This window comes from Hyaena hyaena, unplaced genomic scaffold (genome assembly GCF_003009895.1).
Source record: "Hyaena hyaena isolate Hyena2069 unplaced genomic scaffold, ASM300989v1 scaffold_251, whole genome shotgun sequence".
In the NCBI taxonomy this organism is placed as follows: domain Eukaryota; kingdom Metazoa; phylum Chordata; class Mammalia; order Carnivora; family Hyaenidae; genus Hyaena; species Hyaena hyaena.
Window position 1 is genome coordinate 1,331,954 of NW_024080883.1, and position 17,138 is coordinate 1,349,091.

Below are 17,138 nucleotides of genomic sequence, written 5' to 3' on the forward strand. Positions count from 1 at the left end.
GGCACCCCCGCGGGTGTGTGGGCTGCGCCCCGGCTGGCCCGGCGGCGCCTTGGGGAGGTGGTCAGAGCGCGGGACGCTCGGGCCCTGCGCGCTCCGGGTGCGAGCGTAGGAGGGCCCGGGGGTAATCTGCGCCCCCTTCCTTCCTTTCCCGCCTCTTCCTTTTCCCCCCTCGGTGAGAAGAGGAGTTCCTCTCCTTCCCCGTACTCCACCTCCAGATGCACACCGAGGAAGATTCTGAGCTGTGCGCCTCACGCGGAAATTAACCAGAGAAAGGGCGCGATCGGAGGCGAGGGGTGGCAACTGTTAGGGGCCCCTCGCTTTAGCACCCCTCTTCCTGCTCTGTGTTTAAACGCATTTGGGGATGATGGGGGGAGAGTGGGAGGGCCCGGGCCTTTTGCGATGGAAGTGCGCATTTTGGCGAAGTCTGCAAGACGGGAGATCTCCTGTTTGCCTTCCCACTTGAACATAGGAGTTGAGGAAACATAAAGGATACAATTAAGTTTCATTTCCAACCCAGCATTTAATAGGAAACCTCTTCTGTCTGTTTTTTTTTTTTTTTTTTCAACTCTAGAAATAAGCTACCTGGAAACTCTCTCTACCCACCTCCACGCCCTATTGCACGTTCAAGTTTTTCCACTTTATTTTGGCGAACCGTTTTAACGGTAATCCAAATTTCGCTTGAAATATGAAGACCATAACCTCTACAGAGTTAAAGCATACTTGCAGCAGAGTGGGATTTGGTGTCTTTCAAACGCTAGGGCGTTTGGCCCCCTAGGCTTTTGGAATCCATTATGCTTTTTTTTTTTCTTTTCATTTTTAACGTGTGCTGTCTGTAAAAAGTGAGTAATGGGAATTTTTGTGGTTCTGCGGTGCTTTCACATCTGTACAGCCTTCTGTGAACTTTTTGTAAGATTCAGAATTGAATTTGAACATCTGTAAGAAGCAATTGTTACATTTAATTCTAAAATGCTGTATTCATTAGATTTTAAACCGATTATTGGCCTCATTGTCATTTGTAAAGGTTTGTGACTTCAAGCCGTTTCCATTATGCCTTTAAATCCTTCGTTACCATTTTCCCCAATCTTTGAAACATGCTGGGTTGTTGGAGTTGTTAATATCTTTATTATCTAAAGAGTTGTTATTAGATGAGATAGTGTTTCTTGTTATCATTAGTGGCTTGCCACTACTATTACTATAGCTAAAATAATACTTCTTTCAGAAACCTGTAGTGTGATCAGAAAGCCTTCATGTTGAACCACATTACAAATTTGTAATAAAATACCGGTAACTTAGAGCATTGGCATCAAAGCTAGTCTGAAGAATAAAAAATATAAATCATATAGTATTTTAAAAACAGAGGTCCTGTTTTCAAGCAGATCGAAAAGAACTGCTATAATGGTACTTTTGGGGATAGGATTTCTGTTAGGCCATATTTAATGATAGTTAAGATCACATCTAATTGGTACTCCTTTACATACAATATAAATGTGCTCAAGTCCCCACAGTCTCACAATTTATAGTATTTTATTGTACTTAGTTAATAATAACCTGAAAAAAAAGTAACATACCTTTGAATTCTGTTAAATGTTGACATAATACATTAAAACAGGAAGTGATAGTGTTTGTCATAAGATATAATGGAGTGTGTGTGTTTAATATGTAGTTTTAAAAAGAACATGTATGAAGATATGTTAACAGTCTCAATATGAGTTATTACCAACCAGGATATTTAAGAGACTGAGTTTAGAATCCAAAATGAGTAACAAAGTCACAGATTTGTACGTTTATTTGTACTGAAGTTTGATTTTGCTTTCAGTTTCATTTATAAATGACTGATAAAGGTATTTTTTTAAAGCTACTACAGTTTCAGTTGACCTTTATGGTAAAAGAAATTATCTAAAACGCTCCTCTCGTTTACTTTCAGGCAAACTGCCACCCCCGTCTATTGCTTTATAAGATGTGGAATGAATTACTAGGCTCCTTTCCTTCCCCCTCCCCTATAAGTTCAATTGTACTTTTTTTTAAAAGCACATCAGCAGTTTCAGTAGTTTTCAGCAACTGGCAAATAAAACTTTACTCAAATAATGACAGGGATATGGATCGTCTTTTCCGTGCTTGAATGATTTTTCTTTGTTCAAAGTGAGCAAGGGTACACACGATTAAAAAACATTTTTATTGTCTAAGTCTGGTAGTAATTTGTCTTGCTTAAATGAAAATGTTTTCTTTTTTCTTAAAGAATATATTACTTTTAAACACAAGTTGCCATTTTAAGGAAGTAAATGCCTATTTGAAAGTACTTATTTATGGGGCTGCCCCAGCAGTCTAGAGGCAGTGTGTTAAAGCATTACACTAAATGTCTACCATTAGGACACTTGCTCATGCTGTCATCTGTATTTTGGCAGATGTTTTATCTTCGCCACTGAGTTGTTAATGGAGATTTGAAAGGCCAGGGTCTAAAGAAGAAAAATAGGTGTTTTTCCAAGTTTGATAAATACTCTAAGTCCACAGTAATCACTCATATTATTAAAACCAAGTTTGCATTCCTTAATGTTAGTTCACCTATAGCTATATAGGCATTGTTTTTAATACTTTAATGTTCTTTTTGTGATATAATATTCATACAACCATGTCAGCCATCTTTTAGACTTTTGCTATTCCCTTTTTATGTAAGATAAAAATCTCTATTTTTATGTCTTGTGTCTCACTCAGCCTAATATAATGCACTCTTGGGTTGTCATAAAGCTACTTTTACTTTGTGTCCTAGTGTAGATAGTAGTTCCCATGATAAAAGAACAAAAAATACTAGTGTAGGATTGATTTTGTTAAATTTATTGTAGTACTAAAATAAAGAACATGGAGGGGTGCCTGTGTGGCTCCGTAGGTTAAGCATCCAACTTTGGCTCAGGTCATGGTCTCTTGGCTAGTGAGTTCCAGCCCTGCATCTGGCTCTGTGCTGACAGCTCAGAGGCTGGAGGCTGCTTCGGATTCCTCTCTCTCTGCCCCTCCCCTGCTCACCTTCTCTATCTCTCAAAAATAAAATAAACATTAAAAAGTTAAAAAAAGAAAGAAAGAACATGGAGTACCCAAGAAATTTGATCCTGATATATCTAGACTAAGTCAACAGGACCTGGATTTTTTGTTTTTTGTATTTACATAGAGTTGAAACAGAAATTATAAGTTCTAAACTTCTCTGAATATTACATTTGCTGTTTGTGGAACAAGTATATAAGACTCAGAATCTGGTCATCCCCAGAGTTTGAGATGAAGAGAGTAAGTGTGCATATTTGAATACAGGTTAAAAGGTAACACAAAGCATTTGGCAAGTGCAAGGTCTGTCAAAACTGCTTTTTTTCCATTTTGAGCAAATATGAGCCCATGCTATGCTCTAGGCACTTTGTAAGGCCCTCTTGGGTATAACAGGTAAATTTTAGACCATTTGCCTCTCAGTAACTTAAAATGTAGTATATAAAGGACAGGAAATTTTGTTTGTTTCTATCTCCTGGTGACATTTAATATATTTTAAGTGCTTGGCAAGCCCATTATTCTGGATATTACTAACTTGAAATTTTCTCTACCCTGCAATTCTGGGTTGACCACTTCTGTTCTCATAAGGCCATTTTAAATCTAGTGGGGGATTACTTTGAGTCAGAACTAAACACCTTGTGGACACCCCTACTTTAACATCAGGCCTTATTTGGTCTCTGTTGGAGAGAGATCTGTCTAAATCTTTCTTTTTGACCCTAATCCTAACCCAATTCAGTTTGAGACTCCAGGTCTTCATACCAAGGGCTTGATCTAATGGCAAGAACTGGTAAGATTCACTTTCAGCTGTTGTCTTTACTCATGAGCTTTGCTTCATTTACCTTAGTGACTGTTAGGCTTCTTATCCCATTCCTGAACATCCATTTCAAGCAGATAATTAACTTCCTACTCTACTGCAGAAAATAGTGATGTGTGGTGTGGACTCACTCAGCTTCCCTCCCACCATTACTAAACTTATCTGCAAATTCTTAAGCGGCCTTCATCTCATTCTCCTCCCTCCCCCCATTTCAGAAGTATACCCATTCACCTTTTCAAGGAGAGGTTCACCTGTGTATAGCTCCTTCACTTCCGCCATCTTGGAGACTTGCCCAGACGGCTTAATTGTTTCATCTTAGATCTCTCCCTCTCCATTGGCTTCTTCCACACACGCTCAAGTTTTACCCCCTTTTGTCTTAGATCTTAGATCTTTCATCTTAGATCTCTCCCTCTCCATTGGCTCCTTATACACATGCTCAAATTTTACCCCCTGTTACAAACAAAGGAGAAAAACCAAAAAACCTTGCCCTTGTCCCTGTCTCCAAACTCTTTCTGTTGCTTTTTCTCTCTGCATTCTTACTGCAAAATTTATTGAAAAAGAATAACTGCTTCTTCTTCCCACCCATTCGCTTCCCAAATGCATGTTTGGGAACACTTCCCAAACGCACTAGTCTATTCATATTGTTGTAGATAAAGAAGCTAATGATGTGGTATTTAATCTAGAGCCTGCCTCTACTCATAACATCTATTTTGTTCTTATAAAGACCCTTATTTGGTGGTCTGCAGTGGTGGTCTTTGCTGCTCTTTCTTCTTTTTCTCACTTCCTTGATTTATTCCTCTTTAATGATTTTTCCATAAATGTTGGTGTTTCCCAACATCCTATTCTCTTGTTCCTGCTGTTTGCTTTGTAAGTACTCTATGCAGTCTTGATTATGCTCACAATTTCACTTATCAGCTGTGATCTTGGCGATTCCCAGGTATTCATAGTTCCTGACCTTTCTTCTTGAATCCAGATCTGTACGCTCTGAGAACTATTGGACATCCTCGTTTCGTTGTACTACAAGTACGTTAATACTCAGCCTATTAAATACTGAAAGAATATTCCCCTGTGAATGTCCAAAATTTCTTTTCTCAATAGAATTCACAATCTAACAAGTTACACATACTCTTAGTAAATAACGTTAATTCTTTCCTCTTCTCCCTTATTTCCCACATCCAACTTATGTTGATTATCTTAGATTTTTTCTGTAATGTTTTGGCTTTCTCTCCAGGTGTCAATTACCTGGACTATTACAGTGGTGATCTCTTAATAGGTCTTCCTTTCCTATCTGCCTTCCTGTCCTCAGTTTACCCTTTATACTGCTGTACAATTTTTTTTAATGCAAGTAAACCTGAGTGGTTTGCTGTTACTTATATTTTTCAGTCCCAACTCCTCAGAGTGACATGCCAGGAAACCTTTACAGTATTTCTTAACCATCCCTTCTTCTTACCACTCACTTGAATAATCTTTTGCTTCCTGTTATTACTTTTCTTGTTCCTCTGTGCATGTTACGTACTCGGTCCAGAAAGTCCTTCCTTTTCTCTACCATTCCTACTCCTCCTTCAAGACTTAGCTTAATATCATCCTGTAGAAAGATCATTTTTAGATACATTCTTGTAATTTTTAAGAAACTCTTCTATGGTCTGCAACTGACTTGTTTGAGATTGTTCACTAAAATATGTTGCTTCTCAATTGCATAAATCAGGTCTGTTGAAGTGAGAAGCAGTGGAGTATTCTCTAGACATATGAAAGAAGAGTGAATCCTCCTTATTACAGTTTTTATATTTTCCTTTCTTGGAATTCATACTTTAAATTTTTTACATTTATAAGGAATGTATTGATTTGTATTTGCTGGACCCTGGATCCATACATAGGATGCCAAATGAAGACATTGTCATTGTTTCTCTCCCATTTGAGAGTAATGGAGATTTCTGTTAAGTAAAACAGTAATTACAAGATTGGTGAGTTAAGTGCAGTGACAAAACTTGAATAGGGAGACAGTGGGAGCAATAAGGAGGGGGTGAATACGATTGAGTAGTGGTAGGGAAGGAGGGGAGGACAGGACTGAACATCTCCATTGTGTTTTAGTAGGAAGAACCAAAGGTAGCAAACTATAGCTGCCATTTATTGACCATTTCCTGTATATGCAGAAGCACTACAATAAGACTCTAATATTTATTATTTCATTAAATCTTAAAATCTCTATGATGTATACACTATCACTGCACATTTTCTGGATGAGGAAATTAGAGGTTAAGTAACTTGCCAAAGTTTGTACAAATAGAAAGCGCGAAATCTTGAGCCAAGGTCTGACTCCACAGTGTTCTCTTACCTGTACTTATGTTTGCCAGCATGTGCAGAGGTATGGAGATGAAAGGGCATTAGCAGATTCATGGAATTGGAAGTGGTCATTATGATTGGAGCTTAGTTTGGAAATGAGGGAGTACAGAGGCGGGGCTGTAAAGGATCTAGTTTGTATTCCATGATAAGGCACTTAGAATTTAGCTTGAAGGGGGCGGGGGTTGTTGTTAAAGTATATTAGGCAAAAGAGTGCACATTTGCATTTAGAACAGTTATTTTGGGAACTGTGGAAAATACATTGGGGCTAAGATGGGAAAATATTGAGGCTGGAGGTAGGGAACTAGTCAAGAGGTTATAGCAGTATCTCAAAAGAAAGATGATAAATTTCTAATTGATACAACAGACATTGGATTGAGGAGCCATTAAATAGGTTGAGCCTATCAAGAATTTTTCATGGCTAGAGAGAGGGAGGAATCTAGCATGATTCTTATTAGGTCCAGGTCTTGTTGATCAATAGATAATAGAAAATACTTTGGATGGTGAGTATTTGGGGGGGGGCAGAATAGGGAGAGGGTAAATAGACTTTTGGACATGTTGACTTTGAATTAACTGTAGCACATTCAAGTGGAAGTACACAGCAGACAGTTGGCTTTCCAGGTCTGTAGTTGAGAAAGGTGGGGCTTGGTTGACAAAAAGTGTGTAGGTGTTAAAACTGTGGAGTAAGGAGAATGCTGGACCGGGGGAGAGGGGGTGGTTGGGAGGCAGGTGGGCAGTGCTGGATATGAAGTTCTGAGGAACACTGATATTTATTGTGAGTCAAGGAATAGGTTTCAATAAAGAAAGAAAGATGAAGTGGGGTGGACAAAGCAATAGGAGGAAATTCAGAATCAGGAGCTATCGCAGAGGCCAAGGGACAAGAGCAAGAAAGGAGCTGCCTACTGGCAGAGGAACTATAGAGTAGTCAAGATAGAGAGAAAACCAGGCACATTCAGTTTTTCACATGGGATTATTGAGGCTTGGCGAGAACTATTGTAGTGAAGGAGTAGAGGCCAGGTGGCAGAAATTTAAGAAGTGAATCGGAGGTGAAGACTTGCATTTAGATTATTTTAGGGTGCCAGGGAAGAGATGAATCGTTTTTTAAAAAGTTGCCTAATATTTAAGCATTTTTAAAAAATATTACCAAAAAACCCTATGTGAAAGGCATAGAGGGATGTAGGAGGCTGAAAATCAACTAGGGAAAGTCCTTAGGGAGGTGAGTGGGTGTGGAGCCAGAAATGAAAACTAACAGGTGAAGGGATGCAATTCTGAAAAGGAGGATAGTGACAGGGGTGTGGATAGTTGGGTAAATTTATAGGTGGGAAGTATTGGAAGCTTCTGGCTTCTCATGTGAAGGACTCAGATTAAGAAATAGGGCTCCTGGACATCTGGGTGGCTCAGTCAGTTAAGCATCAGACTTCAGCTCAGGTCATGATCTCATGGTTTGTGATGTTGAGCCCTGCATTGAACTCTGTGCTGACAGCTCAGAGCCTGGAACCTGCTTCAGATTCTGTGTCTCCCTCTCTCTCTGCCTCTCCCCCCCCTCAGAAATAAATAAACATTAAAGTTTTTTAAATTAAAAAAAAAAAAGAAAAGTAATAGGGCTCCTTTGGAGAATATAGGATAAGCTCCGACAAAAGAAGAGTGATTTAAGAGTTGTTAGGAAAAAAAAAAAAAAGAGTTGTTAGAAAGGAGAGAGGTTTTACATGGATCATATACAGAGATAAAGGACTGAAGGCTTGAGATGGGTGGGATCTATGACAGTGTTGTGTCGTTCACCTGGTAGCAACGCAAATTTTCTTAGAAATCTGTTAAGACTGATTACTCTCCTGCCAATCTATAGTACTTTGTTCTTACCAAAGGATAGCACTTATGACCTTGTGTTACAAAAAGTATGTATCATTCTTCCAAGTGAGAAATGAAAGCCACTAAAAGATAATTGTTGCCTCCCCCCTCCCCCCCCCCCCCCCCCGCATCATTGTTATCCCCTCATCCTATCACAGTGTTTCAGGTCAGGTAATTGTAATAAATGTTTGTTGTGTATGTACATTTCTGAGCTAGACTTGTGTGCTATGATATATTGAGCCTTCTCAGCAACCCATAATAGCTGTTTGCAGGACTGTGGTATGAGATGGTTTCAGTTGGTGGTCTGTATTTACAGAGGTTGTGAAGTCCAGTATTTTTGGCATTTTGTATAAAATAATTTCACCATTTTATTTTTTAATTTATCTGTAGGTCTTGCATCACTGGTGGTTATACTTATCTACTCCTGATTTAGACTGCTGTCAGCATATCTTGTATATTCAGAATTTCCTTAATTCATGTTAATTATCTATGTGCTTTTATTTGCTCTCGATATTTTAAATCTATTCTTCATTTTGATATTTCATCAGAAAGCAATAGGCAAAAGAGAGAAAACCAAGATCAGATAATTTTACTCTGTAATAGGGTTTTTCTTTAATATATGAATGTTTATAGGGGATGAAACTGTAGTTAACAGCTAGTAGAGTGATATATTTGGACTACTCATATTTATTAACTAGTGCAAGGTTATTAAAGTTATGGCTTTTCCAGGTCAATTTTACTTTGAATTTTATTGACAGCATTTATTCTGCTTAAATTGCTTCAGCTATAAAATTCTTTTATTACAACAAATAATGCAGTGCAATTAGTGCTTTCTGTATTCTTTAGAAAATTCATTCTCTAAATGTAAGTTATGAAATTATGGAGTGTTGGCCAACCATTTCTTTCTTAGAGCCTTCTAAAAAAGTTTGCTGGGAGAACTGAACTGAGCTCTTCACTTGTATCTCTTTTATTAAAGGGTAATTTTTAGAAATTTTTTTTGCCTTGACTCAATGACCAAGTGTCAAAGATTTAATTTCACACGTTAATTAACAAGTAAACCAGCAAGATGGTAAAGCCATCTTGGTTTAAAAGAAAATCGAAAGAAGAGACACATTTATGGGCAATCAGGAATGCCGAAATGAATTTTCAAACAGATGCAAGATTGGTCAGTATTCTCAGGGCAATAACATGTGATTTTTTGAAATCCTCTCTTCTTCCACCAGGGAGAAGTGAATTGCAGAGCAAAGTTTATTTGTATCTCTATGGACATGAATCAGTTGCATTACTCAGTTTTATCAAAATTGTAAGATAGCCCAGACAGACAAACACAGTGAAAGGCACAGGCCCCTACAGAATCAGATATTCCCAAGGAATTTGTCATACAATTCCCAGCACTACATTGAAATGACACTCAGTAATCTTTTTGTCCATTTCAAAACCTTTCATTATATTTTCTGACACGTTCCATTCTTTCTAATTCCAACATCGTACTTTCTTCTCTCCTTTTGTACGTTATAGTTCCCCCTCACATCCAGTGCTTCTTTCTCAGGGGAAATAATTCACAACTCCATGGCTATGAAACATGCAACTGGAAGTACAGGTTTTGCCTGAGACTTCCTAATGTTTGGATGGTAAGAAATGTAGGAAAGTGGGAAAGGGGGAGCTGTGGACATCTCAAAGTTGGTTCAAACTGCACATTCCCAGAAATACAACAATTTGGACCTGCCAGGCCCAGATGGTGACACTAAAAGGCTATATTGTCTAACTTTTACAGTATTGCCCCTCATATTCATAGCACGGTATTGTTAGAGAGCACTGGCCCAGAAATTTTCTCATTTGGTGCTCACCACAATTGTGTGAAGTAGCCCAGTGTTGGTTTTTGGTCCTCTTACTCACATAGAGTAAACCAAGGCATAGAAAAGTTAAGTTAATTGCTTGAATTGTTCTCAGGCTTTCTGAACATTGTTCACTTCATATTCTGCTATGCATCCTAACATTCAACTAAGTAGGCAGTTACTGAATAATAATTATGTTCCTAGAATAATAACATTCTATACCCCTGATTTTTATTCCCATTTTATGAATGTAGAAAGAAGAAATCTTAAGGATGCACTATTGAAGTTGATGTTTTATTTGTATTTGTTAGAGCTTTGTTTTTTGAGAGAAGAGCTGGCTAACTACTTAGGTAAAAAGGTTGATAAACGACTGAGCAATATGGAAGACCACTATAGTTTCCTCACATTCTTGCACATTTTAGATGAAAAATAAGTGGTTTCATTTATAAGGCATCAGTAGTTTATCCACGGAGAAGAGGTGATAAAATGCGATTGTCCCCCTCAACCTGTGGGGCGATACATTCCAAGATGCCCATTTGATGCCAGAAGCCACAGATAGTACCAATCCTATATGTACTATTTTTTCCTCTACATATCTATGATAACATTTAATTTATAAATTAGGCATAGTAAGAGATTAACAGCAATAATTAATAATAAAATAGAACAATTAAAATAATGCGCTATAATAAAAGTTACACAAATGAGGTCTCTCTCAAAATATCTTCTTGTGATAAAATCCCTATGTGGTGAGATGAAGGATGAAGGTGCTGTAACACAGTGTTAGGCTACTCTAGCATCTTAAAGTATAGAATTTTATAATGAAATGAATGTAGAATGTGTAGAATTCTAGAATGTGTCAGAAGAAGGATATTCTGCTTCCAGATTGTGGTTCACTGCAGGTAGCTGAAACCACAGAAAGTATGACCATGGATGCGAGAGGATTACTGTAGACGCTACTTATTAGCAGTATTTACTCTTGCTTTTAACTGTTTCTTAGCTTCTTTTGAATGGTTTATGGTTTTCTAGGAGGAAAGAATACCTGTAATATATATTTGGAAATTGTTTTTCCATAGTTTCAATGAAATACAGGAGTAGGAAAATGCCTTTCAATTGTATATACTCCTTTCTAATACTTACGTACAAAATGAATATTGCTGTCTGTATTTTGCAGTGGGAAAAAAAGCCACAGAAAATGTTTTTTTCCTTAGCATTCTGAGACTTTCCATTCTCATGGAGAGATGTGATGTGATTCATCTGGTTTACCTTTTCATATTAAAGTATAGTAGACTGCATCATCTTTTTTGGAAATGCAACATAAGGATAGAGATAAACTTCCTATCAGCTTAGCAAGTTCTATTTGGAGGAAGTATATGAAGCTGAGACTGAATATAATGTTTGGTTTGATTTTCTGTTCAAAATTTCCCATGGTGAGGACAGTATTTTTCTACATGTATCAGTAGGCAGTAACAATTACTTCAAAGCTTCCAAAGCCAGATACTACATCTGCATGTTCCAGCAGGGTTGCTGAATTTATTCCCAAGATGCATGGTAATGTATACTTTGTATTACTGAGGTTGAATAAGGAAAAGTTACAATGTTCTCTACCAGCTGTGCACATTAATATTGAAATAATTTGCTTTTTTTTTTCCACCTTGCCTGTCTTCTGTATAGTTGTACTGTTTGCTTAAATGAACAAGAAAAGCTCTTTATCTTAAGGATTTGTAACATCTTAAAGTATAGAATTCTATAATGAAATGAAACAATTTTCTTTTTTTTTTTTTTCTTTTTCAGGTTCGGCTCAGCTAATATTTAACATAACCAGATCTGTAGAATACACTGCTTGCAATGAAACTGTTATTATCCCATGCTATGTGAATAATGTGGAGGCCACAAACATTAATGAAATGTATGTAAAGTGGAAATTTAGAGGAAAAGACATTTTCACCTTTGATGGATCAGGAGAAAAGATCACTCGTGACAATAAGTTTAAGAGTACAAAAATCATACCACAAAAATTGCTAAATGGCATTGCCTCTTTGGAGATGAACAAGGAAGAGGCTGTTGTAGGAAACTACACTTGTGAAGTAACAGAATTAAGCAGAGAAGGCGAAACCATCATTGAACTAAAATATCGTATTGGTAAGATTGCTATAAAAGCTTACCACTTATTTGTCCTGTGGCATCCTGATCCTATTAGAAGGGGGGCAAAATGGGGCTAGGCAAAGCACAGGCTACTAATAATGTTGATGTGATGTAATGTTTGAGTTTTATCTTGTTTTTCTACTTTTTAGAGTAAAACTCCTTTGCTGTTGGTTAATTTGTATATTGTGTGGTTGTCACACTTTTGGTCCAAGGACTATTCTCTTGGGATGAGCAGTCCTGAGGTTATCTATTCTGCATTTATGTTTGCTGCCGTCAAAAGTACTTCTCTTTCTTGTGATTAATATTCCAGACCCTTTCCAATTATTTGGCCTTTTCTTTAACCTTGCACTTTGATCAAGGGTTAACAAGTCCCAGCCATGTTCCCTCGTAAAGAACAGATTAGGAGACTCAGGAGATTAAAAAATCAGATTATCATGGATAAGTCCTTACACCTTCCTATGCTTAACTTTGCTTTGGTGTTTTCTTCATTGGCCAAGATTTGGAAGAACTAGAGATTCAATTCAGTGTATTTGAATTCAGCCTTGATTATAGCACCATGATTCTGCCCTTTCTTCACAAACTTGGCGTGGTGAGTTGTATAAAGCATTAGTTAGCTGAGGTAAACAGCCTGCTTTCTTTTCTCTTCTTTGCTGTGCTACCTGATTTCTTCAGCCATATACTAGTGCATTATGACCTTCTGTTTTGAAGTATCTGTTGAGAATCACTAGACATATTACTGATTTTAAGATTAGACCATACTTTGAGAACTTCTGCTTTAGATGGGACCAGAACAGTTCAATTGGATCACCTCTTCCACTAGTGTTCAGACATTATAAAAGGTCTGTTACCTTTTGGTCTGTTACCAGACATTATAAAAGGTCTGTTACCTTCTGGTCTGTTACCAGATTGAGACTGAGCTGTTCAGTTTGATGGAATCTTTTGGCAGAGTTTAGGATTAGGAATCAGGAAATCTAAATTCTGTCCCCTCTCCTGCAACTTAACTGTCTGTCCAGATGATCTTGAGAAGTTTTTTCTGAGTCCAAGTTACCTACCTTATCTCTGGGAGGGGGATGAAAGTAGATCCCTGCTTTTATGTATTACGCAGTGGAATGAGCATCAAATGAGATCTCATATGTAAGTTCTTGGTAAACCAAAGTGCTTTGCAAATGTTGGTTGTGTTCCTGGAATGTTTATTTTACGAAGTAAGATTTATCAAGTTGTTGAATCTGGCCTGGCTCATTGTGAGAGGGATTTTTGTGCAGTGAGGAATAGGTAGGAGAGAGGTCAGAGCAGGCTGGCTGAGTTTGGAAGGCGTTGCTGCTAGGAAATCTCTTACATTGTAACTTTTATTAATTTGACATAAATTGGGACTAAGGAATTTTTTAAAAACAAACATGTACCTTTCAGCAGGGTCTAATCATTCAAACGCTGGGATTGCCTGGAATTAGGTAACCTGATACCTACTTGAAATTTTTCTGAAGGAATGTATACCTATGTGGGAATGAAAAAACAGGACAGAGGGAGTGGGGAGCAGCAGTTTTGGAGTATAGTGCTAGTCCCTGAAAGACAGACTGTTAAACTCTAGATATGAGACTTAAAAACCCAGAAACAGAATGAAGATGGATGGGAAAGAAATACCAATATCTGAGACGATGGCCAAGTTTATAGTTTCATGTGCAATTATTTTATCTATCTTTGTTTACAAAGTACCCTATAAAAAATGAGTTGTACTTACCTTTTGGGCCATTAGAATGAGAAAGTATTGTTTTCTTGCAGAGAATGTAGAATACTGTGCCAGAAGTTTCAGACATTGGGCTTTGCACCCATTTTTATTTTTTGAAATAATTAAAGATTCATAGGAAATTGTAAAGATTGAACAGAAAGACGATGTCCACTCTTTGCCCAGTTTCCCCCAGTGATTACATCTTACATAACTGTAGTAAAGTATCAAAAACAGCAGGTTCACAATGGTACAACGTGTACATATTTGTCATTTTGTCACATGTGTATATAAGAAACTACCACCACAGTCAAGATCCAGAACCATTATTCCATTAACACAAAGATCTCCCTCATGCAACCCCTTTTATAGTCACCCCTCCAACTATTCCCAACTTGGCAAGCATTCATGTGTTCTCTATGGCTATGGTTTTGTCATTTCAACAATGTTGTATAAGTAGAATCATACAGTATTTTGAGATTGCCTTTTTTTAGTCAGCGCAGTGCCCTTGAGAACTATCCAATTTGTTGTGCGTATCAATAGTTCGATTCTTCCACGCCCCCTCTCTCCCTGAGCTAAGTAGTATTCCACGGTATGGATAGATCACAGCTTGTTTAGCCATTCACCTATTGTAGGACATTTTGGTGGTTTCCAAAGCTTTTGGCTGTTACAGATAAATCTGCTGTGAACAATTGTGTACAGGTTTCTATGTGCAAAATGGTCTTCATTTTTCTGGATAAATGCCCAGAAATACAATTACTGGGTTGTATGTAAGTATATGCTTAGTTTTTAAAGAAACTACCAAACTGTTTCCCATAGTGGTTATTTCATTTTACTTTCTCATCAGCAACATATGAGTGATCTAGTTTCCCTGCATCCTCTCCAGCATCTGGTGTTGTCTCTGTTTTACACCTGTTTTTGACTGGGGGAAGAAATAAACCTCCTCTGCTCAAAAATGTTAATGTGGGGCAGGACTCTTAACTGTGGGATACAGAGTTACTGTAGTAGTGCTGCTTACCCATCCTGCGGGTTGTTAGGACTTAGCAGTAGAAACCATTTTCACTATGTTGTGCTTTTTTGCCAACATAGGCATAAATGAGGAACAGAAATTACTTAATAGAGAAATCTACTTAATAGAATGTGGAGTAATGGTGACCATTTGTGTTCTTTTTTTGAGCCCTAGGACTGAATATTTGGAAATATTATATATGAATTAGAGTTTTATATACTTCTGGCATCTATGTATAGTATTATACTTTTGGAAGGAGCACAGGACTTGAATTTAGAAAACTTTTTCTATACTTCACCGTTTCTAGTTTAAGAAAACTAGGTTGAGAAACTCAACCAATCTGGCCCTCAGTTTTTTACCTGTAAAATGGGGATACCAGTTAGCTCCATGACAGAATTGTTTGGGATGTATATGTTAGTATCTCTCTTTCTGAAAAAGATTTATTGAGTTCCTACTATTGCCAGGCACTGTGCTAGGCACTAGGGATTCTCTGATGACTCAGATGTGATTCCCACTTTCAAGGAAATGATAGCAGTGTAAATAAGAATGATAAAATAACCTAACATTCATTTGAGCGCATACCAGATACTTTATGTATGTTGTCTTCTGTGATCTTCTCAAGAACTCTAGGAGATAGACATAGGTCTTACCATTTAATAGATGAGGCAGCAGGTGAGATTTAAACTATTTGTTCAAAGTTTGAGTCACAGACAAGATCTTAACCTAGGTCTGTCTGTCTTCAAAACCCAGTCTTTTTACTACCTTAGTACTTGGTTTCTTTGAAAATACCTTGTAAATAACCAAATGTGAATAATAGTTATAAAATTTATTATTAATGTCTTTATTTATATCATTAATGATACAGAAACTTGGAGGCTTAAAATTTTATATTTTTCCAAGTAAATTCTTAAGGTTTTATTTAAAAAGGTCAGTTCAGGGACGCCTGGGTGGCTCAGTCAGTTCAGCATCTGATTTCAGCTCAGGTCATGATCTTACGGTTTGTGAGTTTGAGCCCCACATCTGGCTTTCTGCTGTCAGCACATAGCCTGCTTCACATCTTCTGTCCCCCTTTTTCACTGCCCCTCCCCTGCTCATTCTCTCTCTCTCTCTCTCTCAAAAATTAATAAATAAAGTTAAAAAAAAGGCCAGTTCAAATTCAGCAGAGTTTCCATTTCCATTATTGTCAGGGTAATATACATTATGTTCATAATGTTGATATGAGGGCACTGCAAGATCCTTGTATTCGTTTTCTAGTGACAATTCTGATCATGGTGTAAAATACAGAGTCTTAACAAGGCTAAAAGCAAGGTGTTGGCCAGGCTGTGAGTTCAGGGTCCTGTTCCAAGCTCACATGATTGTGGCAGAATTCAGTTCCTTGTAATCATAGGATGTCTTTCTTTCTATTTCTGTTTCTTTGCTGGATGTCTTTTAAGGGCTTTTCTTAGCTCCTAGAGGTCGCCTCATTCCTGGCCACACAGCCTCTTCCATATATAAAGCCAGCAAAGGAGAACCTCCCTCTTGTAGGAAGAATCCCTCTCACATTTTGAATTTCTTTTCCAGGAAGAGCACAGACCCTTTTAAGGGCTTACTAGATGAGACTCACCCCCCTCTTCTCCCAAAGGCAATTTCCCTTTCCTAAAGCCAACTGGTTGGGCACCTGAATCACATCATCAGAATCCCTTTTGACATATAACAAACAGAATCATGGAAATAAAATCCATCATATTCACTGCTCCATCCCTTCTTAAAGGGGAGGGAATTATAAAACGCTGATTGTAGGGAGCAGGGATTTGGGGAGCCACCTTAGAATTCTGGGTTTAATTAAGTAACTGAGGACTGTAGCCTAGCCAAGTGGACACATCAAAAAAGTCATCACAGTCCTGAAACATCACGTAAAAATGTGGTTTGAATTTTAGTGTTGTAAATTTGTGATCTTCTTTTGTGGAAACTGGTGTTTCTGAAGGTGTACCATGTATATATTTGAAGGAAAGGCACATTTAATTGATTGAAGTGATCACTTTTTCCAGGTATCTCATTTTGTATACAGTGATAAGAGGAATGAAGTACTGGGTTTTTATAATACGTAGGCTGGGAAGAAAATTTTAAACCCTCATTCATATACCATATCCTCCTAATACAATTTCTTTGTTTTTCCACTAATAAGTTCATCTTCCTGAGAGCTACACTACCTGAGCAGGAATTGGGGAAGAGTAATGGGCAGAGTTAGCAGCCACAGCGTGAATGGAATAACGTTGCCTTTGGATTATCTTTCTTAATCCTAAAGTGGAAAAATATCTGATAGGGACTATTTCAAGCTTAGTTTATTTTCTTAGTACCATAAACACTGAAAATTGAGAAGGACCTTAGAGAAGTATCTTGTCTCTTTTCTCCCCTTGAGGAACAATAGTT

At 37.6% G+C, this 17,138-nt stretch overlaps 1 protein-coding gene across 5 annotated transcripts in view; it reads left to right on the plus strand.

Moving 5' to 3' along the window:
- The window catches only part of CD47 (CD47 molecule), a 49,595-nt gene that overhangs the window by 232 nt on the left and 32,225 nt on the right, over positions 1–17,138 (plus strand). For all 5 annotated transcript variants that reach the window (XR_005530613.1, XR_005530612.1, XM_039244984.1 and 2 more), the window contains exon 2: positions 11,650–11,997. Coding sequence is in view for 3 of the 5 variants with exons in the window: in XM_039244984.1 (XP_039100915.1) it covers positions 11,650–11,997 (348 nt within the window). In the remaining 2 variants the exon portion in view is untranslated. The remainder of the gene's footprint in view (positions 1–11,649; positions 11,998–17,138) is intronic.